At 42.8% G+C, this 25165-nt stretch overlaps 1 protein-coding gene across 2 annotated transcripts; it reads right to left on the bottom strand.

Annotated features, from left to right (window-relative positions):
• Positions 1–643: 643 nt before the first annotated feature.
• Positions 644–17452, bottom strand: nptxra (neuronal pentraxin receptor a). 2 transcript variants are annotated; one of them, XM_078161737.1, is made up of 6 exons: positions 17323–17439; positions 16423–17212; positions 5903–6185; positions 5195–5436; positions 1609–1788; positions 644–1009 (listed from the first exon to the last, which is right to left on the bottom strand). In XM_078161737.1, the coding sequence occupies exons 2-6, from the start codon at positions 17143–17145 to the stop codon at positions 779–781; spliced, it is 1659 nt and encodes a 552-aa protein (XP_078017863.1). In that variant the 5' UTR covers positions 17146–17212; positions 17323–17439; the 3' UTR covers positions 644–778. The 2 variants fall into 2 exon arrangements, with proteins under 2 accessions (XP_078017863.1, XP_033499962.2); XM_033644071.2 differs by having other exon boundaries at positions 16423–17452.
• Between the last annotated feature and the right edge of the window lie 7713 nt (positions 17453–25165).

Raw genomic sequence — 25165 nt, 5'->3', positions numbered from 1 at the left:
ACACTTCAAAATAAAAGCTCTGTGCCAGAAAAGCATTGGATTTGAAAATAAAGTGTATTTTTTACAAACTTCAGAGCGGACCCACGACCCAAGACCCACCAGTTAGGAACCACTGTGTTAAACAAACAAGACACTCTATGTTAATTAGTGGACTTTAGAAATGTTGGTCGATGGATTTTGTCACTTTGAACAGAGCCACGCTAGCGGTTTCCTCATTTAAAGTCTTCATGCTAAGCTAAATTAGCTGGCTGCTCTGACATAATTTGCAAACATGAGAGTGATATTGTTCTTCTCATCAAGCTAATAAGCATATTTTCCAGGTTAGATAATGATAATTTGTTAGCGAGCTAATCATACTAGTTTTGCTAAGCTAACCCTCACTGTGTTGTGTCGTCTGTGCTTTTACATTTACTCACTCATTAGTAACTCGCAGAAGGTTCAGCTGTTTGCTAGTATTCACATTAGTTGCTTTCACTAATTAGGCTGCTAGCTAGTTTGCTAACAAAGCGCAGAGGAGCTTACTTTATTACACTTTACATAGTTTTTACTTGTATTGTACATTTTCCATGGCCCTCCATGATGGCATCAGAAGTGTGAAGTAACTGCAAAGCCTCGACATAAGTCATATAGATATTAACCATAATTTTTCATTTTTTACATACTTGTCAGTCCATGTAGAGTTGTTTAAAAATCCTGGCACAAATCCTACTTCTTGAAAAGGCTACAACTTCACCCCTGCCTTCGCCCGTCTTATCTTCACTTCCCCTTCCCCCATCGGTCATTGAGAACTCCTGTTGTGTTTACTACAAGGCTCCCCCGGGTCCTTGGTTGCTCCGCCGTGAACCTCAACTCCGTTCTCGGTCCAGGGGGCCACGCTGCCTTGGGTTACTTTGCCGCAGCGGGCCAAGCTGGCAACCTGGTTGGAAGACAGGACCCGGTCCCAGAGACCCACCTGGGACAACTCTCCGACCAGAGCCTGGGATGAGTCAAAGCCTCCACCAAGGGAATCCTGGAGAGAGAGAGAGAAGAGGGAAGTGGTTGAGGAGAGAAACACTTCTGCTTCCACACAGGCTCAGCTTCCACTGCTTTGCTGCTGCGGGCGAGACGGTGGACTCGCTTGTGGGAAGATGATGTGATATAAAGTGACCAGTATGAATGCAGGATTCATGAACAAAGGCTCCATTCTTGGTTCTTTTGGTTTTGAATGAGGGTCCCCGAGGCTGTTAACCTTGCTGCTCATGACCATTATGCACACACACACACACCTTGTCCACAAACACTGCTACACAGCACACCACTTCAACACGCTGGCTGGCAGCACACTCCAACCTCAATTGAATTTGTAGATTTACCGTGTCTTACTTTCACCAAGGCTCTCAGAGTGTTTCAGGCTTTTATTTACTACTTTTATTTACAACTCACAGAGAAGTCGGGAAGTGAATAGACCCTCAGCTGCAGCGGGTTGTAAACTCTTATTTGCTTGCAGCTCTGTAGTCAGCAGTCTGAAGGGCATACCAAATTAGATTTCTTTTGAAGTAAGTCTTACTCGCCTCTAATCAGTGAAAACCTAATTCATTCAGTGTTTCACCCTCTCATTCATGCACTCACCTGCTCCTGCCCCAGTATGAGCGCTCCTCCAGGTCTGATGTGATGTCCGGCTGCCAGCGCGTGACCCTCGCCCCTCAGCTTTCCCCCCTGGTAGGCCTGCCAGGCGCCTCCCTTCTGGCTCCAGCTCACACAGATGTGCTGCCAGCTGCCTCTGGAGAGGTTCAGAGGCAACTGTGCCACCTAGGAATGGGACAGCAAAAGGACAGCTCAGATGACGAAGACATTCCTAGACCATGTACAGCACTCTGACATCTTATTTCTCCCTTGTCTCTTCACTTGGCTGTTATAAAGTGTTCCCTCAGTCCCAAAGACATCCTGCTACCTCCAAGGACACAGAACTTTTCCTTCAGGCATCTATTACCATAATGACTTCATTGAATTATACCTGAAGCCACTGCACTGCACTCCACCACCCTGCAGCGCTGTCAAGGTGGTACATTACTTTGCAATTTAAACACATGAATGAGGCTATTTAGCTTGTCTGCTAAATTGGCTCTTTCACATGATGTCTTCTACTTATTTGTATGCTAATACACTGCAATACTTCTTTTATAATACACATTAAAATTCTAATCAAGCCAAGAGATACAACTGGTAACACTTCAAAAAGTGGGCGAGCCTTGTAGAGAGCAGGAGTGAAACTGTGGTGATGATAAATGACTAAAGAACAAAGATATTCACATCGATTGCCGTCACGTCTCTCACACACTATCTGTCCACCATTATTTCTATTAAGGGAAAGTTAGCAACAAAAGTAAGTCCTCTGTATGTGAGATACAAGTTTATCAGTTTCCTAAAGTAACTATACAGAATGTACTACTACAAATGTAGAGTCAGTATTCTGTAATAATGGCATTTTCAAATACAGTTGCAATCAAAATTATTCAACCCCCATTGCATATTAGGCTTATTGGCAAAATGTACAATTTTTCAGCTGTTTGCAATAAACAAAGTAGACAAGAGCAGTTGAAATAGTTTAATAAAACTAATATTACCATGGTTTTTATCCAAATTCAACACAAAATTCTACTTTTAATCACTACTGCAGTCTCAAAATTATTCAACCCCCTGTCTCAAGCACACCTGATGCAACTAATCAAGGGCTTCATTAGTTCAGGTGTGCTTGAGATAGAACACATAAATACCTGGACTGGCTAGGGTTTTGTTGAGAGTGACGTTTGATTGCATGTTAGAAATATGGCTAAGTCAAAAGAATTGTCCAGAAAGTTCAGAGAAGAAATCATTGCCTTGCACAAATAAGGAAAAGGATACAAAACGATAGCAAAAGCTCTGAATGTTCCTAGAGATACAGTTGGAAGCATAGTTCAAAGTTAAAGGAACAGTGGCTACACTACCTGGACGTGGCAGAAAGAGGAAACTGTCTGCAGCTGCCAGCAGATTCCTGAGGAGGCAAGTGGTCAAAAACCCTCGAGTGACTGCAAAACACCTGCGGCAAGACATGGTGGCGGCAGGCACTGAGGTTTCAGTTTGTACAATAAGGCGCATACTAAACACTGAAGGGCTCCATGCCGGGACTCCAAGACGTACACCACTACTGACCCAAAGCACAAGAAAAGTCGGCTCCATTATGCTCAAAACCATATAAATAAGCCACAGAAGTTTTGGAATTCTATTCTGTGGAGCGATGAAACAAAACTGGAACTTTTCGGGCCTATAGAACAGCGGTATGCCTGGAGGAAGAAGAATGAAGCATATGCTGAAAAGAACACCCTGCCTACAATGAAGCACGGCGGTGGCTCAGTGATGCTCTGGGGCTGCTTTGCTGCCTCTGGCACTGGAAACCTGCAGCGTGTGGAGGGCATGATGGATTCAGTCAAGTATCAGGAAATCTTAGGTAAAAACGTCGTGCCGTCTGTGAGGAAGCTGAAGCTTGGGCGTCATTGGACCTTCCAACAGGATAATGATCCAAAGCATACCTCAAAGTCCACCAAGGCTTGGTTTCAGAAGAAGAAATGGAAGATTCTAGAGTGGCCGTCACAGTCGCCTGACTTGAACCCCATAGAAAATCTCTGGTGGGATTTGAAGAAGGCGGCTGCAAAACGAAAACCCAAGATTATTATTGAACTGGAGGCCATTGCCCATGAGGAATGGGCTGAGATTCCTCAGGAACGCTGTCTGAAGCTGGTGTCTGGCTATGCATCACGTTTGCAGCAGGTCATAACAGCAAAAGGGTGCTCTACTAAGTACTGAAGATGCTCGTCATGAAGGGGTTGAATAATTCTGAGTAATCATTTTGTGTTGAATTTGGATCAAAACCCTTGTAATATTAGTTTCATTGAACTACTTAAACAGTTCTTGTGTAATTTGTTTATTGCAAACAGCTGAGAAATTGTATATTTAGGCCTAATATGCAATGGGGGTTGAATAATTTTGATTGCAACTGTATAAGCGTATGACCATATAAAAAGTATCCATATACACTCACCAGACACTTTATTAGGTGCACCTGTTCAACTGCTCGTTAACGCAAATAGCTAATCAGTCACCATTAACATGGCAGCAGCTCAGTGCATTTAGTCATGTAGACATGGTGAAGACGAGCTGCTGAAGTTCAAACTGAGCTTCAGAATGAGGAAGAAAGGTGATTGAAGTGACTTTGAACGTGGCATGGTTGTTGGTGCCACACGGGATTTTCAGCACAACCATCTCTAGAGTTTACAGAGGATGGTCCCAAAAAGAGAAAATATCCAGTGAGCCAAAATGCCTTGTTGATGCCAGAGGTCAGAGGAGAATGGCCAGACTGGTTCAAGATGATAGAAAGGCAACAGGAAGTCAAATAAGCACTGGTTCCAACCAAGGTGTGCAGAAGACCATCTCTGAAGCAACAACACCTTGTCCAACCTTGAAGCAGATGGGCTACAGCAGCAGAAGACCACACCAGGTGCCACTCCTGTCAGCTAACAACAGGAAACTGAGGCTACAATTCACACGGGTTTTCTCACCAAAACTGGACAATAGAAGATTGGAAAAACCACATTCAGATGGAAGCATGGATCCATCCTGCCTTGTATCAACGCTTCAGGCTGCTGCTGGTGGTGTAATGGTGTGGGGGAGATTTTCTTAGTACCAACTGAGCATGGTTTAAACACCACAGCCTACCTGAGTATTGTTGCTGAGCGTGTCCATCCCTTTATGACCACAGTGCACCCATCTTCTGATGGCTACTTCCAGCAGGATAACGCACCATGTCACAAAGCTCACATCATCTCAAACATGACAATGAGTTCACTGTACTCCAATGGCCTCCACAGTCATAATGGACCAAAATCTCTGAGGAATGTTTCCAGCACCTTGTTGAATCTATGCCACCAAGAATTAAGAAGGGGGTCCAACCTGGTACTAGCAAGGTGTACCTAATAAAGTGGCTGATGTGTATATACACACGTGGACTGTCTATAGACTGTGAAAGCTTTGTGACTACTCAATAAAACATGTTAAGATTCTGATCAATAAATAGTTTGAAACATGACCCACACACCATGACATAAAATCAATAACACAGCAGCAGTGTTCAGGTCAGTTCACACACACAGTAGAAATCTCAGGCTGTTGACTGATGCAGTACCTTGTCATTGATGAGCAGCTCAGCGGGGGTATGCAGACCTTGCAGCAGCACCACTTCATTGGGTTGCTCGGGAACAGCGTACGACAGAGGCGTCCCGATTCCTCCCTCTGCCGGCCGCAGCCACAGGCAGATGGTGAAGGCTCTCAACGCTGGGATGGCGTGTTTCACAACAGCGTACATGTAGTTCGTCCGAGTTGGGAAGGACAGCCTGTAGCCCTCTGGGAAAGAATGCCCTGAGACACCTGGGACAGCAGACGCAGAGCATGAATAAGGACGCTAAAGAAGTGATAGGGAATGCAATTAAGTCATCTATCTGGCAAGAGGATCAAATAGATTTCCTGCTTTTTTTTTTCCACATACTGTATCTGCACTTTCTTCACATCAAAACATCTGATCAGATTTTTAAAGCAGGGCATGAATTTCATAGTCTTTCTGATCTTTTTTTCTTTAACAGAAGTTAAGCATAATTTATTCATCATAAAGAAACCCCATGGCATGATCTGATTAGGAATAAAACAAAAATGAAACATCTGAGGTAACTTTTATGCCACATTATTTCTCATCATTACTGACTTGAGCCATCATGAAAGTGATTCATCTCTGTCACATATCGTTCCGCTCTTTATTTTGTATACTTCTTTATTAGATTTTCATTTACACATGCAAATAAACACACTCTCTCTTCTCCTCCTCTCTGTTGATACCTACCTGCCTCCAGTCCTGAGATTCGGTGGTGGAGTTTATTGATGCCGCGGTCGATGTCTTGCCTGTGCTTCTCTGTCTCTAGCCTCAGGGCTTTTCTCTCTTTCTCCAGCAGCTCTACTTTCTTCTCCAGCTCCCCCTCCAAGTCTTCCATCCTCCAGGGCCTGTCAGCACCAGCTCTGTGCCCGGGATCGGCCAACCTGTTTGGGCCGCCAGACATCCCGCCTTCCTCTGGCGCTCCTGACGTGCCGCTGTCCGTCTGGTTGTGAGGAAACGGGCCAATGTCTGACTGCAGAGGAGGGAGACAGTGGATGGAAACTAGTTCACAGTGTGGGTTTGACAGTCAAATATTGTAAAGAGCTCTCTGCACTTGCTGTGACGATAAAACACATTTACAGTTGTGGTCATATGGTGTATTTACTACCACAGCAGGGATTCTCAACAGTATGTCAGCTGCATGCCTATGCAGGGAAAGTTATTACACCCAATTAATAATTGAGTTTGCTGAGACATCACATCACGTCTGGGGACACAACTAGGGGCTGATTTAATAAGGTTTCACTAAGCTGTGGTTAATGTTTCGTCCTTTAAAGCCGGAACCCCAACTGCAGGAGTTTTAAAATCCTAACAAATTTGAAATCAGGTTGCATCACGCAGGAGAAGGAGACACTTTACAGATTCTCTTTAATCTCAAACATGCATACACTACAAGATCTGAAAATAATGGTGCATCCATAGACCGTATAAAATAATGGACGTCGCACAATGGTTTGTGGACTGCCGATATGAAGCCACGAGTCTGGCAGCCGTCATCTTGACCATATTCAGATGAGAGGACAGAGCTGTGGATGAGCGAGGGGTGGATATGACTCAGACTGCGGCCTGTCACTCAAGCAGCCCTGCCCTTAATTATGCATAACTTTAAGCTTTTATAAAATGTTAATGAGTCAGTTATGTAAAAAGTCATCCCCTGTACAGTTGTCACGAACGTTATGAAATTAGCTATAGAGGGCGGACCGTTTTTTGTATCAGGCTGGAAACACTTTTGGAGCCAGCCTCAAGTGGACGTTGAAGGAACTGCAGTTCTTGGCACTTCCGCGTTGGCTTCATTTTTCAGCTCTGGAGGTTGGCGCTTGAATGTATCGCACACTACAGGATATTATTAAGATTATTATGCCAGAGGGAGCATGAATGCACCACCTCACATGATCTCATGGGGGAGCAGATGTCAGCAAAACAGACACTGACTTAGTGCTACAACTCGCTGTCATATTAACAATGCATTGTATCGAGGAAAACAAAAGCAGAAGGCTAGACGGGTCTGGATGAGAAAACTATTTGAGAGGTGTAGTTAGCCCAGGTCATCTCCTCTTCAGCATAAAACAGGAGGTGAAATTCTAACTCTCAGTTTTAATATCTGTCAACAGTATTATGCTAGCTAACGTAACGAGTGTATAATAAAGATGGACGACATGACAGCTCCCCAAAAGTGAAGCCAAAACATCCAGATCGCCCCCTTGTGGCTGGCTGCAGTATAGCTCATAAGCCCCGCCCCCTCCATGTTAGTGGATGGGACATGAGCCAAACTAAAAGATAAACACATGCCAACAGGGTTTCTGTCATTTTAGGTAAAATGTTCAAATGTTATTTTGTTTTGCAAAGTTTGGTTATAATAAGTTATTTGATGCGATGAAATGGGGATGTGACATCATGTCTGACAGGTGAGTGCCAACTGATGTGCTCGGGATCGGTGGTGCTGCTCACGACTGGTCAAATGTGTGTATGGGCGGGAACTCAAGACAGACCGCAGGGAACGCTAGTGCATAGACTCTAGGGATGTCAGCCGCCGATACTAGCAAAAAACAGGCATCGGATCAGACTGCATGGAAAAATGCAGATCCAAGAACTCCGATCCGAGTTTTTCACGGAATCCGCTCCAGGTTCTCCGGCCAGCCCAGCGCTCCGCGAGTCAAGCAGTCCATTCCAGTGATCCGCTCCAGCTCTTACTATCAATCCACCAGGCCAGCATGCAGACGGCAGACACACACAGAGGGTAGGAGGAGTAGCGGTCAATTTAGTTAACTATTTGTTTTCTGCTCTGGTTTTTTGAGAGTGATATTTTTATTTGGTTTACACTCTTACTGTTTAAGTAAAGAGCACTGATGGCACTGTTTTGGGCACAATTAGTGAAATTGGAGCCATGGATGGTCTACAAAAACACTACTAAAATAACTGAAAAGGAAAGGCTGCATTGTTTGTTAAATGCCAACAATGTCTTGTGGTGTTAATCTTTTTTTATTTATTAGGGGAGCAAAACACAAGTGTGTGGAGTCTTGCTGCTATTTTAATTTCATTGTTAGACATTTTAAAGATTTCTTGTGTTGATCTATTTTCTGTTTATTAAGTGGCCAAAGCAGCCAAAGGAAACCAGCTATATTTTTTATTTAATGTTAATGTTCAAATTTAAAGTTTGTTTATTTAACCCTGTTAACAATAAACAGGTCAGTTTCTCATACCAACTGTTGTGGATCATTCTAACTAACCCAATTAAATAGTTGTTCTTGTTAGAGTATTATTGCTTGATCAAACCTTTTCTAACATGACAGACAACAAAATAAGTGAATATGTATAATACGCGCTTGGATCGGATTGGTATCGGTATCGGCCAAAACTCAAGGCTGTAATATCGGTATCGGATCGGAAGTGAAAAAGCTGGATGGGGACATCCCTAATAGACTCTGGCTCCAAATGACATCACCACTGCAAGATGGCAGTGGCTGTATCCAGTCTATTTTGGCTTCATTTTTGTACAGTGGGACAATGTAGAGCATACATATTGTCTATGCTCCATACTGACACTGTCATAACCATAATCATCTAAGATTTCAAATCTTAAATATCAAACATGTTTCAAATTATTGTGGCAGCCTGGATGAGCTTGCGAGGAGTTATGGAGATTTCAGACTTGATCTGTAAATTTCTCACATTACAAGATAAACTGGGCCGAACACTGGTACCGACCAAGGTTCCAGACCGGTCAACTCCAACTCTGTCAGGAGAGTGAATCAGGAATAAATCTTCCATAAGATGGCGGCGGTGTGTAAAGTCACAGTGGCTCTTGGCTCTCTGTGGTGCTTATTGTTTGTATGTGCGTTAGTGCATCTAGCTTACGATCAGGCAAAACATGTTGACAGTTGGATGGCTTTTGATTTTATGCACAAATAGACTCAAAAAACAGTTTTTTACCCATGGGCCATCAGGCTGATGAATCAAAACATATTTATATTTTTTAATGTTTTTTTTTTAAATAAAATACTGCAATCCACTCCGTCTTAGTGCAATACTCCATTTAATAAGCACAGCTTGATACAGCCTACATTTTTGTTTTAATATTAATTTCCGATTTTATGACTGATTATGTTGTATTTTTATATGTATTTTTTTTTACTTGTTTGTTTCATTGACGTGTTGGCACCTGATCAGATGTAGCACTCCTAATCTCACTGTATATTCTTTGTACAATGACAATAAAGGCTTTCTATTCTTTTCTCCAGTAGACTGAGCCCAGTTTTAGAAGTTTAACTCTCCAAGGCAATGTCGTACTTCTCAACATTCCCTCTGATAAAATCCATGAATTGTTGTGTATACAATTGTGTCTTGTTTGTTGGTTTGTGTTCTGGATTTCCCAAATAAGATGAAACGTGCCGATTAGTGAACTTTAGAGGTGCTGGTAGGTGGATTCTGTTACCTTCGGACACAGCCAGGCTAGCTGTTTCCCCTTGTTTCCTGTCTTTATGCTAAGCTAAGCTAAGCGGAAGTCAGCTTGAGCTGCTTAGTATCTTCCCATCGATGTCTCTGCTAAAAAAGTGAATAAGCATATTTAAAAAATGTTGCACTACTCCTTTAAACTTGATGTTTTTACCTTTGTATTGTATCTCAAAGCTTACCCAGGTTTAGCTCCCCCATAAATTTATCATGCATTTACAACACTGCTTTGACTTTTCTGATGTATTCTGTGTTTTATTTGTTGATGTTTTCACATCGCTCTACAGTCTCTGGCATGACTAAAGCAGCGCGTGCACTTTAAAGCTCGCTGCGACAAGGAATTTCACAGAGAAGATGACAAAACCGTCTGTATCCGAGTGTCACACATGGAATTTTGGGGTATGAACAGATCTTCTTTAAACTCAGGCATCTCGTGTCTGCGGGGATTTCTTTTCAATTAAGTACAGCTCACTAAATAATTGCAAGTCAGAGAAGGCTGCCAAGAGAATCAACTATTTCAGTCAACACCAAATTGCTCGGCTCCGCTGCATAATGGCTCACTGAAATAAACACCCAAACCACCAGGGGAGGGAATGTGGGAAACACAGACGCTGCAAGATTCTGAAAACCTGCGTGGTCCAGTGTATCCAGCGAGCATGTTGTTTGACAGTGTGCAGTGGAAACACACAGACACCACGAGGGAATTAATACAGAGAACATGTACACAGACGGTACAGAACAATACATGAAAGCCATATGTGTGCACAGTGTTCACCTCTGTATGAGATGATACAGATAAGGGAGGGAAAATGCTTCTACAATGATAACTAGGCTACACACGCATGGTTAAAAAAGATTTTGAAAGAGCATCTGTATTGATTTTTGTCCCAAAAACGATACATGATTGATGGAATTTCCAATGTAATCCTCAGTTTATTCTTTTTAACATGTTTTCCAGAAGACTTGTCACTCTGTCTCATTGTTAGAAACCCTTTTATCTCGAGAATGAATACATAATGTGGTAAAATCAACAACAAAATTGTCAGTATTGTCAGGTTTTCCTGCCTGGAAGTTGTATTATGCCATTATCTTCAATAGTCTTTTAAATCTGAACCCCAAAATCACCTTGCTATGGACTGCACACTATGATGCATTTGCTTTCCTGAGTCTTTGTGATCGACTCTCAAACATATTTGACAGTTCTGTTAGCGAGCCTGGAGTTACGCTCCCAGGCAGGTATTTACATGTGCAGATGTCAAACATTTCTACAGAAAAGAATCAAAATTGCAATACAAAATAAATGTAGATTTACATAATTAGGGTGCAGGCATCATTATAGTTTTAAGGCATCACATACAGCGCTGATTACCTACATATAACTCACACTAACTTGGCAAGTTGATTGTGTCTTACATCTGTGTGCCTCTTGTATTTGTATCAGCCACACAGTGTCAGTCTGTCGGTTGGTTGGTTCACCACTTTGATCCCAGTGGAAATATCACAAAGACTATTAGATGGTTTGCTATGAAACTGCACAAATATTCACGCTACCCAAACAATGACTGCTCTGACTTTTCCTCTAGTGCCACCATCAGAGTCAACATTTGCGGGTCAGACCGGACTGTTAAACAGTCATTGGACTGATTGCCAAGACATTTGGTACACACATTTTTGTTCCCCGCAGGATGAACTACAGTAACTTTGATGATCCCTCAACTTTTGATTTGTCCAATATTTTATTACCAAATACCTTCTAAAACTACCGGCATTCCCATCAGCCTCAGTTCTAAGTTAAGGCCCTGACACACCGGTCGACCAAAGTCGGGCCGTCAGTGAGCGTCTGTCAGCCTAGTTTTTGCGGGGTGTCCCGCACCGCCGGCCCTTTGACGTCGGCGTCAGCAGCTTTTCGGCTGATTGAGCATGTTGAATCAGCGGCGGAGCTAGCCAGTGAAAGAGAATACTCTGATTGGCTGTTTAGGTTTTGTTTCTTCCCTCCCACTTTAACCTGAATAACAAACCGGAGCTAGCTGGGAGCGGCTAGCAGAGCGTTAGCCGCAGCATGACCGGAGGGAAGCACAGCCAGTTAGCCTCCGCTAGTCTCTGAGCTAGCCCCAGCTCTCCGTTTGGATCCAACCGGAGCACCGAGCCCTGGTTTGTTATTCAGGTTAAAGTGGGAAGAAGCAGCGGGTTTATCGGGCAGCTGAATGAAGTGGAGCCTGCGGAGGAAACACCGGGACCGTCTGGATGTAATAGTCCATGGAGGTGCTGCGGTGCTCGGCTGCACAGATAGGAAACCCCTCGGCTGACAGGATGTACCACTCTCTCACTCCACTCCACTCTCTCTCACGCAGGCGCAGAACGTATGTGCTACTTGGCCGTCGGATGTAGTCCGTGTAGTGTGTTCAAATGCAACTGACACAGGGCGACGTGAGGCGACGTAGACGACGCAACAGTTGGCTTTAGTCGCCGCTACTTCTTTGATGTCGGTTTGGTGTATCAGCACCTTTATCTCAGTTAGCATGCTAACACGCTACACTAAAATGGAGAACTTCATGAACCGTATCCCTGCTAAACATTAGCATGTTAGCATTTTTATCATGAGCATGTTTGGATGATAATGTTAGCATTTAGCTTAGCACCACCTTCCTACACTAAGTACAGCCTGACAGAGCAGCTAGCATGGCTTACTATACAAACACCTGGTGTGATAGGTTGTAATCTTGTTGACACTGGTCTGATTTTAGTTCAATTCAGTCTTATTTAGAAAGCCAAATATCAAAAATCAGAATTTGCCTCAGAGGGCTTTACAACATACAACTTTCCTCTGTCCTTGAGGTGCTCAACAAAACACTGGAGGCTAATTGTTATTTCTGTTTCAGGGAAGCTGTCATTTCTTAATTTCTCAATTTCTCTCTCTTTTTTTTTCAAAGTAGCTAATGTTGGCAGAACTACACAGTAGGGACACTAACAACTCAAAGTACACGTCAAATAAAATTTCTCCAAACATGTTTCTTGTTATTTTAGGTAGTTATTATCACACTAATGTATGTTCAAGTGTTCATTTCCCCCGATAAGTTGGTTTTAATTCGTTATTTGATTCTATAAACACAGTCTGACCATCTCAAGCTTTTATTTTGGTACTTCCGGTGACCGGCAGTGTGAATTTGCTATTAGCTAAATATTTAGTTTCACCCAGAACATTTAGATTTAACATTTAACATTTAGATTTAGATTTAGCATTTAGATTTAGATCTAATATTTAGATTTAACATTTATATTTATATTTATATTTAGCATTTAGATTTAGATTTAATATTTAGATTTAGATTTAGATTTAGATTTAGCATTTAGATTTAGATTTAATATTTAGATTTAGATTTAATATTTAGATTTAGATTTAACATTTAGATTTATATTTATATTTAGCATTTAGATTTAGCATTTAGATTTAGATTTAATATTTAGATTTGGATTTAATATTTAGATTTAACATTTAGATTTAGATTTAGAGTTAATATTTAGATTTAACATTTAGATTTAGATTTAACATTTAGATTTAGATTTAATATTTAGATTTAACATTTAACATTTAGGTGCCACATTTAATATTTAGATTTAACTATTTAATATATTTCTAAGTTAACAAATATTGCTGTAAATGTGGTTAAAGGTGACGTTAAAAAATTCACACTTTTTTAAACATTGTTTGAAGCTAAATGTGGCAAAATGTTGATGTTATTTTCAGCATGAGACACTTTACAAACGGCACCCCATAGGCAACCAGCTTGTAAATGCATTACCGCCTTCCTGACCCGGAGCGTGGATATCACCATGGAGAGAGGTGCGCTACGTCAGACTTAATTCAAACATAACTGTTTCCATCCCCCGTTTTGCGAATCAACATTTTTTCGAATCAACTAAAACCCGGCTAAAGCAAGCGTATTTTAGTTTGTGCGAATCAGGGGATTTTAATTCGAATTTTGGCGTTTCCATCATAATTTTCCGATGCGATACTTCTAGATGTGCATCTAAACAGGCTGATGGAAACATGGCTAGTGTCTGGGATATGTGACTGGAGGTAGTGCATTGGGGTCTGCAGGAATTGACATCAGTGTTTTTTTCATTTGCCCATTTGTGCATTCAGACATTCTCCTAGCTCCTCCCCTTGAAATTTTCTTGCTTATCATTATTCATTCATTCATTCATTCATTCATTTTCTGTAACCACTTATCCTGCTGGGAATCACAGGGGGGCTGGAGCCTATCCCAGCAGACACTGGGTGAGAGGCAGGGTTCACCCTGGACAGGTCACCAGACTATCACAGGGCTGACACATAGAGACAGACAACCATTCACACTCACATTCACACCTATGGACAATTTAGAGTCACCAATTAACCTGCATGTCTTTGGACTGTGGGAGGAAGCTGGAGCACCTGGAGGAAACCCACGCTGACACGGGGAGAACATGCAAACTCTGCACAGTACGGCTCCCACACCCCCAGGGATGAGACGAGTGTTTTACTTATTAGCAGTTATCAAATAACAGCAACGACATAAGTTAGTTATTGAGTACTGCCAGTGTGCAACTCTCATTAGAGATGAGAAGGAAGCGCAAAATGGCCCCCTCCTTTGTTACCTTCTCATCAGATCCAGACAAAAGAGACAAAAGATCTGTTTAATCATTTTAAATCATATGGATCTAGGTTGTTTATCTTGATAGTTTGCCCTGATACCTTGTTTGACCACTGTAGCAGGCACAGGCAGATGGCATGTCCAAAATAATTTAACACAGCGTGACGTCAACTTCACATTCTCTATACACGCATCCATGCTTCCATATTAATCAGCCTGATGTAAAACAACTGCATGAAAACAAAAGAAGCAAAATTTTTCATTGATCAGTCAAAGACAGAAGACACTGCTCCTCACACTCAGCCTGTACCACAGGTAGAGCGCAGTGACAAGGATCTCCAGACTGGAGCTGGATCAGCATGATATTACAGAGCGCTTGGTACCACTGAGCCTCTGGTTATGATGGAAATGTCACTGCTGTTGCAGGAAGAAAAAATCCTAACTGCTCAAACTGCAATCAGACACTATCAAGTGTAGGTATGCTGGAAATGAAACCCATTACAGTGACTACACATTCACATTTGCAGCCATGTCACGTTGCCTCACATGGTCTGACCAAATGTTGGATAGCAGGACGTGAAGCTAATGTGACTGGATTCTAATGGTGGTGGAAAAATAGAATAGCAAGTCAGCTATTTGACCTCACTGGTGTTTTCGCCAGCACACACAGGATCTGATGTAAACACCACACTGTGAAGTAGGCCAAGCACCTCCTCCTACACAGAAACGTGACTTGGATGGTGAAAGACACACACACTGGCTCCGGTATTGTGTTTTAGAGTTAACTACACATCACCCTGCAGATCTGTGATATCAAACCAGATCTTATTCCTGAAAGATGTAAAACGTGAATATTGATCAGCCTTTCTCCATTCTTGGTTTGCGTCTGTGGCAGAGGCGATATGGAAAACAAAGTGTGTGTAATCTACAAATAAAACGGCCCGTACAGACGCGACCACAGAGCGAGGAGTACTATACTGCAGAGGCACATTCAGTCTGCGCTTTCTACAAATATAGGCAACTCATAAATTATGCATGGCGTTTCTTTAGCCAAAAATGAGGTTATACATCATCGGATTCTGGTCAGACAAGAGCACGTTTCATGTTACTCTGCTATACTCTCTCCTCCACCTCCTCCTCTTCCTCCCCCTGCTGCTGCTCCTTTCCTCTCCCCCTCAATTCCCTTTATCCTCATTTCTCCTCTCCATCCTCCCCCTCTCTCCTCTCCCCTCTGTTTCCCTGCCTCACTTTACATCTCTGTCTTCCTTTTAACTTTCAATCTGTTTTCCTGGCGTGGTAGATTAGCGCGCTCGCCAAAGCAATCGATTCATGTATTATTAAAGGCATTAAGAGGCACCGGCAGAGGACAAGTTATAATTATATAAAAAAAAAAATCACTAAATACTGATCTTATCAGCAATTAAAATCATTTCAAATTGAATCATGTGATAAGTGATTATGCTGTGAGGAGGGATGGGCACTATGAGATATCGTCTGTTCTATTATTTGCCTTTGCTCATTTAATCATTATATCCACATTATTGATCATTATAATTCAAAATCTCATAGTGTAAATATTTAGTTAAAGCACCAATAGTCGTATAATAATATAATATATAATATTGCTGCAATATTAATACAGGTATTTGGTCAAAAACATTGATATTTGATATTCTCCCTATCTCCCAGCCCTATGCCAACAGAAAGGTGGAGGTTTTGTTCCTTTATCTGGCTTCCACTATCATACATCACACACAAAGCTTTTTGGACAACTCACTTGTTCTCATTCAAAATTTAAAAGCCTTGCTTTCATAAACCACTCATGCGTGCCCAGAAGGGGACTCTAAGAGTGAAAAGGAGACAAATATAGCCACAGATATCAACTCTGATCATCACTTATTGCAGCTACATGTAGCCAGAGCTGGAGTTATAGTACATGTTAATATTCAAAGCTGATATAAGACCATGAAACACCAGTCTAGGTGGATGTTATAATAGGGAGATTGTTTTTTATGCCTTTAAATCCCATCCTGGGACACACTTTGCTCCCTGGGATTAATTCTGCTGTGTTAGCTGCATGCAGGAGATGATTTATGATTCATGTGATCTTCTCCACACTCCACTCACCTCCAGTTTCTCTATGCGGTCTTTGAGCTGAGTGATAGCCTGCTCCAGCTCGTCCACAGCCCTGACGGTGAGCAAGTGGACACCGTCGGGCGTCGAACCCGGGCTGTCCCGCACCATGACCCGCTCCAGGTGCGCCTCATCCACAGCCGCGCTTTTGCCCCCCCACAGCCCCGCGGCGCTCCCGCGTCTGTCCGCGCTGCTGCTGCTGCTCTTGCCGTCCAGCCCCTTCTCACACTCGGATAGTTTCCCCGTCAGCTCCCGGATGGTTCGCTGGTCTGTTAGTATCTGGTCCTTCTGCTGCAGGACGGTCTGCCGGAGCTCCTCCGCGGTGGTGCGGAGGTAGCCCCAGTCCTCCCCGGCGTACAGCGACGGGTCATCCGCTTGTTGCTGAAAGTTTTTCGGGTTGCACTCCCCTGCGGGGATCGGCGTGCAGATGAGCCGACTGACCGTTGGGTCATGCCCGGTGAGTCCGGTGACCCCGTCCAGCCCGCCGAGCCCGATGTTGAAGGTCGGTGCTTCTGAGTCGGGCGTTTCAGAACCATGGAGAGCGCCCAGAGATCCGACCCGGGCCACGGAGCCCGCGGAAGCGGGGCTCTGCGCCGCCGCGTCCGGATACAGCGAGTGATTATCGGATGCTGGTTGTTGTTGTGCCGCGGCAGCCCTGGAGGATCCGGTGTGGACGGCTGCGATGATGCAGATTACCGCTCCGATGAAGGCCACCATCCCGGCGGCCAAGATAATAACAATGAACTTCAGGGTGGCGGCGGGGGCGATCGATTATTAGAAAAATCTAATAATAAGGAGAAAAATAAAACACGGACTCTGTGAGAAACTAAAAGCTCCTAAACACAAAAGTGTCAAAATACTGTCATGGATGGAAAAAGAGAAACAGATCCTCACTTTTCCTCTGTGCCACAAGAACAGGCGATTAGAAAATGAGAGTTCCGCACCATAATTGAGTCAAGAGAAAACATGAGAAGCAGACAGACTGTGATACACCTCCTCCCCCTGTTCAGCGCGCATGTCCTCGGTATTGAGGCAGAATCCAGCCTGTTAATACTGAAGCACACACACAGAGAGAGAGAGAGAGAGAGAGAGAGAGAGAGAGAGAGAGAGAGAGAGAGAGAGAGAGAGATCCGTGCACTCTGATAGCACATTTTTTGTACATTCTGTCTTGCTCCTGCAGCCTGGAGCTAACTTTTCCAGCAGGGTTTTAACTGTAAGTTAGGCTATTTCTTTTAACACTGAGGACTGGTGATGGAAATATCAAACACTTTATATCAGATTTTGTCATTCAGATGATGCAGTATGTGCTAAAAGTTATGAATGCAGCCTCAAAGTGGAGGGTCATTTCTTTTTTTTGTCTTTAAGGTCCAGTGTGAAGAATTTAGGCAGTACACTAGCAGAAATTGAATATAATATATGTATGTTTTCTCAGTGTAAAATCATCTGAAAATGAGAATCGTCATGCTTTTGTTACCTTAAAACGAGCCGTTTATTTTCTACATAGGGAGCAGGTCCTCATTCATGGAGATCACCATGTTGCACTGCCATGATTCTACAGTAGCCCGGAATGGACAAAACATTGGCTCTAGATAGGGTGAGCATTTTCACGTTGGCGAAAGTAGTTAACAGCCCTCTGCGACAAGAGCATCCGAAAAACACTGACGTTTTTTACGTGAAACTTTTTTTCAACACATTCGTCACATGGGGCAGCAGTAGCTCAGTCCATAGGGACTTGGGTTGGGAACCGGAGGGTCGCCTGTTCGAGTACCCGTCCGGACCAAAATATGGAGCGTGGGGTCCTGTTTGTGCTTGTGTGTCTTTCAGACCTGTGTGTAATTGACAAGCAAGAGTGAAAACACTGAATTTCCCCTCAGGGGATTAATAAAGTAAATAAACTTAAACTTAATATCTTTGTTTGGTCATGGACTTTCCACGTCCACACACAACATCCAAGGTACCCTGGGTGTGCTGGTTGTTGACGTTCTGGGACACCGTGTCAAGTTCTGCCTGTTACATGCATTGTCTTCTTTCAAAATACGCTTCCGTTCTCACTTGAAATTTACAGTTTACATACAGTCTCTTTCAAAATAAAAGCACTATGTCATTACAGTACTGTGAATTGACGTTTCTTTTCCTTCAGCAACAAAAAACATTTGATTAGTATAGGTCTCGGGAAAAAGAACAGGGTTTGGCTTTAGAATCTTAAGAAACGTGAACACCGCTCTCTCAGGTGAAAGTCAGTGTTTGTTGGACCCATCCACCCACAGTCTGACTTTCACCGTCTTAACTATCGTCCTTGTCCCGCCACATTTCCCCCTGATGCTGCTGGGCGCACTTCAACTACAACAGCAACTGGCCATGTATCATGCAGACGTCAAAGGACGCCTTTTTTAATGGTTTCCAACGCCACAAGTCACTGCCCAAGTGCCGGATTTTGACGACTTCAGAGTGAGACTGGACTCGTTTTTTAGGAGAGGAAGAGACCTCTGTGAATAATTCAGCTCCGGCTTAAAACCTCCTGAACATCTAGATCAGAAAAAAAAGTTGAGCACATACAGCCTGTTGTCAATCCTAGCTCGTCAAATACCACAGCTTTGTTACAGATCTCATCTGAAACACTAAACATACAGAAGCATGTTGTCAGAAGTGTGTACAGGTCTTGTTGGGATTGTAATGAGTGCAAGAGGGTGGATGTGATGATGGTGCAACCAGAGGAAGGAAATATTTATATGGACACTATTACATGGACATGATTTGGGACATTTAACTGTGCTTTGGTTGGACTCTGGCAAGTTTCTTATGTATCATGTTAATACCGTTATTTCTGTTTACCTCAGTTTATTGTTTTATCTATCTATTGGTATGAGTCAGTCCTTACCTATTTCATTTGTATTTTTTTTCCGCCTGCAGTTGTTCGGGGAGGGGTTTTTTTCCCTTTTGAGGTGGTTTTGTGTTGTTGAAAGTTTGAAACTCAATAAACTAAAGTCATAAAAAAAAGCCCATATAAGGCAGGTGGGAGGGGAGGTGGAGGGATCAAACTAAGTCTGGACTTTCACCCGGGAGCCTGCTGTTTGTTTCCTGTGTGAAACCAAAATTCAATGTTATGTTAATAAGAAAGTAGTGTGCTAGTATGTGTGGCATGGTATGGTAGTGACATATTTCACATAACCTATGTCCTGTGATGTTACATGACATCAGTAACAACCATACTCATTTTGAGAGAAGCTATGATATTTTTTCAAAACGTAGCCATGTGCATTTGTTCATTCACACTCACATTCACACCTACGGACAATTCAGTCACCAATTAACCTGCGTGTCTTTGGACTGTGGGAGGAAGCTGGAGTACCTGGAGGAAACCCATGCTGACACGGGGAGAACACGCAGACTCCATGCTTTTGTTGCCTAAACACATACATGTAAAAACAGGTGTTTTACCTAAGTAGGAAGTTTATTTTGAGAAAGACCAATGCATGTAATGTTCAAAAACTGAACATATCTAATGAAAATCTAACTGTATTTTGAAAAGACACAATGCATGCAGGCGTCAAATGAGATGTTGTCCCAGAACGTCCACAGGCAGAAGGGCATCTAGTGCATTATATTTTAACGTTTAGGTCCACAGTAGTCTGAGTGGGCGGAAGTTTGTTGCATAGATCAGCCTCTCATTGGGCGGAACGAGCCACCCACTGAAGTCCCGCCCTACCACCTCCAGTTGCCATAGTCGACAAATGTCCTTTACTAACTTTTGCAGTGTTTGATCTTGCGGGGATGTAGCCATTTTTCTGCCATGGTTCGCGTCCTGTAGGCGATATTTTTGTGGGCGTGTTACACCAAAACCTGTTTCCCCCCGGCAATATTTTTGCAAGTGCACCGTTGCTTTGGCACCGCCCAGAACGATTGTGATTGGTTGAAAGAAATAAAAAAAGCCGGGGCATTTTTTTCTCCAATCTTAAAGTGAGAGTCGGCCCAGCCAGACCTTTCTTTTCTTGAGGAAGGTCATGGAGAAAGCTTAGTTGGGATAGCGACAAGCAGAACTGGGTAGGAAAACTTTGTAACATGAAACTGCTTCATTCAGTGTTTTACAGGTTTCAATCACCTGGTCCTTTTGTTTTGGAGAAAAAGAGACCTCTGGGAATAATCTGGCTCCTGGTTAAAACCTCCTGAACAATGAAGACTGAAGGAGCTCCAACTGGGAGATGTTTCAGCTGGTTGCAATCTACAATCCTCACCGCTAGATACCACTAAACCCCACACACTGTTCTTTTAATGACTTTTCATTTCCTCAAGCTTTCACTGCAGATGCAGTTCTACACTGGATCTATCCAGCATGCATAACAATCCGGTATTACATCAGGAAATTGTTTTTCCTTCCCTTTGGCTTAATATTTTCTTCCTCAGCAACACATTACAGGCCTACTGTAATGCGATGTGTGGATGGTCATAAGTCAGCCTCAAGGCTCCCTATGGAACAGCTCTACAGCAGCAGAGATGACAGAATGATAGCCCTAGTGGGGGTTTATATGCGCGTGTGTGTGTGTGTGTGTGTGTGTGTGTTGCAGAGCATGATACAGACCTGGTGCTATTAGCAAGTTTCATTAATGCTTGCCAGTAAAAAATACATTTTAATCTCGGTGTAATGCTTGTGCACACACACACACATAATTAAGAAATATATTTATGAGCATGCATGAGAGAGCTCAAGTGACAGAGGGACAATTAAACACGCACACACACACATGCGCGCACACACACAACGACAGGTGTGAGAAAACTCCTCAGCCGTGTGTATAACATCAGTGTGTGATGTGCATTCTCACACAAGTATTAAGGGGGATTTAAGCTAAGACCTCTCAAAGTCGCAGGTGCTGAAAGCTCTAATATAAGATGGGTGAGGGAAACAGCGTGAGACATGTCTGCGGTAAGAATAGCTCCGGCTCTCCGTCTCCACTGGAACACTGGAATAGTAAAGTAGATTGTTAAGTACTCCTGTAGAGACGGGGACGAGAGCTTTGGAAAAGTAAATACAAAACAATCACTACTCACACATAAGTGAGAATGATGTCTGAGCTCCACACATTTGTATTCAGCGTATACACTAAATGTCACCAGTGGTATTTTGGGCTGTAAATAGTTCTGCAGCAGTAGTGTGAGTTATTATTGGAGTCATTTCCTCTTCTGCTTGTCACTGTATTGCACCTAATGATGATTGCAGCCATGCTTGTTTTTTAGTTCAGTTTTAGGATGATGAAGGCGTAAACAGCGGCTCTGTGCATGAATGCATTTGAGGATTAAAGTATAAAATCATGTTTTCTTCTCCGAACTAAATGTTCCAACGCTGCAGCACATTTTCACTCCACTGAGCTGGAGCTATAATATAGGGGAGTATGAGTGCATTAAAAAGGCCAGGGTGGGGTGAAGCATTCTGGACACTGCTGCCCAGTTAATGATCGAAATATACTGCTGATGTATTATGTCTATAAAAGCCTCTGTGAGATGCTGCGGCCGGCGAGCCTGAGCTCGATTTATCATCCGAGTCACCCTTGACCTTTATGTTGTGTGCTGCGGTGATAATAGAGCTTTAAAAGTTTTCTTTGTTTGGAATTTTTCATTTCAGTAATGCACTTTATACACAGGATTTTAGCCGTAATCTATACTGAGGATTTGGTCAGAGCTGCTCAGTTAGTGGGAATCCATTCTTTGTCTGTTGACGCCTTTGTAAGCGAGTGACTGAGAATGGATACAGAGCTGTGGAAACAAAATGAATTGAGGCAGTGAAAACAATTTTTCATACTCAAGCTTTTTAGTATGATTGTTTAGTACGGCGGTGTTGTTTTTCCTCCTTCTGTTGCATATTATGCATCCTCTGAAGTAACTGCTGCTTGATTGTTGTTACTATAATATAATAACCTGTTTAAAGGTCCACTGAGTCAGCAGAATGAACAGTATATATACACCAGAGAGAGATGGTTTGCAGTGGTGGGAAGTAACTGAGTAATGCACTAATGCACTGCACTTAATATGACTTTTTGTACTTGAGTATTACATTTTTTAAATTTCATGCTGATTTACACTTCCACTCTGCTAATTCAGACAGAAATACTGTACTTTTTACTCCTCCTTAGTGTTTATCTGACAGTACGGCTGGGCAATATGAAGATAATATATCGTCACCGAGATATGAGACTATATATCTAATTTGATTTTGGATACCGTGGTATCACGATATGGCACAAATGGTGTTTATCCCTAATTTTAAAGGCTGCATCACAGTAAAGTGATATTAATTTATCAAATTACCACTCTATATTTGTTTTAACACTTGCCTATATATAGATATAGCCTAAAAATATTGTGATATAATTTTCCGGGCCAGACCTATCTGACAGTTACTTTCCAGATAGGAAAGAAGAGTTGACAAACAAAATGTGATTAGTTAGTAAAATACAATGAACTGTTATAAATTAAATCTGGGGTAGGCAGTTTCATTCTGGTGTCACTGGGCAAAAAATCCATAATAAACTTTGAACCTATTGCAAATTAAGTGTACTGAAAGAAAATTAGACTTCTGCACCTTCTCTTGACTCTGTGTTCAGGCTTTAGGAAATTTAACCCATGATGGGACACTTCGGCCAATCACAGGTCATTTCAGAGGACGTTCTTATAAGCTGTTCTATGAATGCAGATACACAGTCCCGTCCCTTCGGTGAAAGCCTGATTCAACTAAAGATGTACTGATACCACCTTTTTCCTTCCCGATACCGATTCCGATCCCTGAACCTTCGGTATGTGCCGCTACCGAGTACCGATCCGATACCAGCGTGTAAAATAAAAATGGATGGGATATGTCTCAACTCCTAAAACTCTATGTAAAATATTAAGAAATAAATACATAATAGTAGAATGAATGCCATAATTTGATATGAATCCTTTTTAAACTCTGCTCCGTTTCCGTTTCATTTGCCTGTAGCATGTGTAATGACGTGAGGCATTACGTGGTATCAGATTGTACTCGCCGATACCGCATTTTAGGCAGTATCGGAGGCATTTCCGATACTGGTATCGGTATCGGTACAACTCTAGATTCAACAATGAAGCATCCTGCAGAGAAAGTTGCTGCTCCAGCATTCGCAACAACTGCCTACACTGCAAAGCAACCCAAGACAGGAAGACCGACTTATCAAAAAGAGGATCTGAAAAAGAGTCTGAAAATAAACCCATGCCAACATGGACTAAGTGTTTCAGAGACGAAGAGAAAATGTTCTTCTGCTAACTGGAGCTACAGACTCACAACTCTGGCACCAAGTTCATGTTTATGTAGCTAACTTTAGCGAGAGCTTTGATTCCCAGTGTGTTCTCCGCCTCGCTCCCCGTGGCTACAGACCACCTTGCTGGGAGGAGAGCAGGCAGTAGCTCCTGAGACAGACCTCCAGTCAGCACAAGCACAAGTCTTCAGCTCAAGGACACCAAACAGCCCTGACTCCCTACTGGATCAGCAAACTTTCTGTTGCTGCTGTTACACAGGTAAGAGCGGGCACTGCCCCCAGCCCAATGTGACAGCCGCAGCAGGGGCATTTGCAATGGCCGACACAGCAGTGGACTGAAGGTCAGACTCGGGAGCTGCTGCCAGCTCTCCTCCCAGGGAAGCAGTCCACTGTGGAGGGCAACAAGGTGGAGGGACGGTGGGGTGGCTAGCAGCTAACTCTCATTTGTGATCTGGTAAACAAGGCAAGTTGGGGCTGAGCGCATGAGCTTCGAGCAACTGTACAGTAAAATAAGATTGAATAAAACTGGGTTACTGTATGACGCACATGTATATGAACGCGGTCATCTGGTCACAGAGGGAAGAGCTTCAAGAGGAGGGTGTATTATCAAATTCTGCTGCCTGTTTTGGCCTTTTCCAGATCTCTGCCTCCCCCATATTTTATCTAATGGTAATTTAAATAGTTAAAAGCAGCTGTTTCTTGTGCTGCCTATACATTAATGCATCAGTAACATCTCCTGGCCGTATTCATTTTGCAAATCAAATATTAACCATCACAGAAACCTACAGATATCTTGGAGTATTCCTTGGCTCACATCTCGCTTATCAGCAACACATTCAGAACCTACCACAGAAGCTCAACCAGAAACGTCTATAACAAGATCAGACCATATCTCACCCCTGCTGTTTCAGACACATACCTACGCGTTCTCTCGACAATATCCTACTGTCTCCCCATATGGTCCCTCAACACAAAGGCAACCATTGAACCCAGAGCAAGACTATACAACAGAGCCCATGGTAACCTCCCTCTTTGGATTCGTCACTGCACCGCACTCACACTCTAACACCTTGGCTTTTCAAAACGACACAAATAATCTCGCCATTAAATTCTATTTTCAGATCCTAAACAACAACTTCAATCCTACGCTTATTGCTTTATTTCCAAGTCACAACACAAGACATCGTTAGATCAGCTTCGCATGCACTTATTCCTGTACCACCAAAAACATTATGGTCAGAGATCATTTTGTCGCTCTTACACTAACATCTGGAACGAGATCTCACACTACATTAGAGCAACAACCTCTATTACACATTTCAAACGTGTACATAAACACTATCTGATGGAAGGACATCCCTGCAACCACTGATTTAAATCCCATATCCCATTTTATGCACTCCACTTCAGTCCACTACTCCGCATTGTCTCTGTAGCTGCCAACGATTTGTTGTTTTGCCTCTGTTGATTGT

This window comes from Epinephelus lanceolatus, chromosome 18 (genome assembly GCF_041903045.1).
Source record: "Epinephelus lanceolatus isolate andai-2023 chromosome 18, ASM4190304v1, whole genome shotgun sequence".
In the NCBI taxonomy this organism is placed as follows: domain Eukaryota; kingdom Metazoa; phylum Chordata; class Actinopteri; order Perciformes; family Serranidae; genus Epinephelus; species Epinephelus lanceolatus.
The sequence above is the reverse complement of the archived record's forward strand: the minus strand, read 5'-3'. Positions and strand labels throughout refer to the sequence as shown.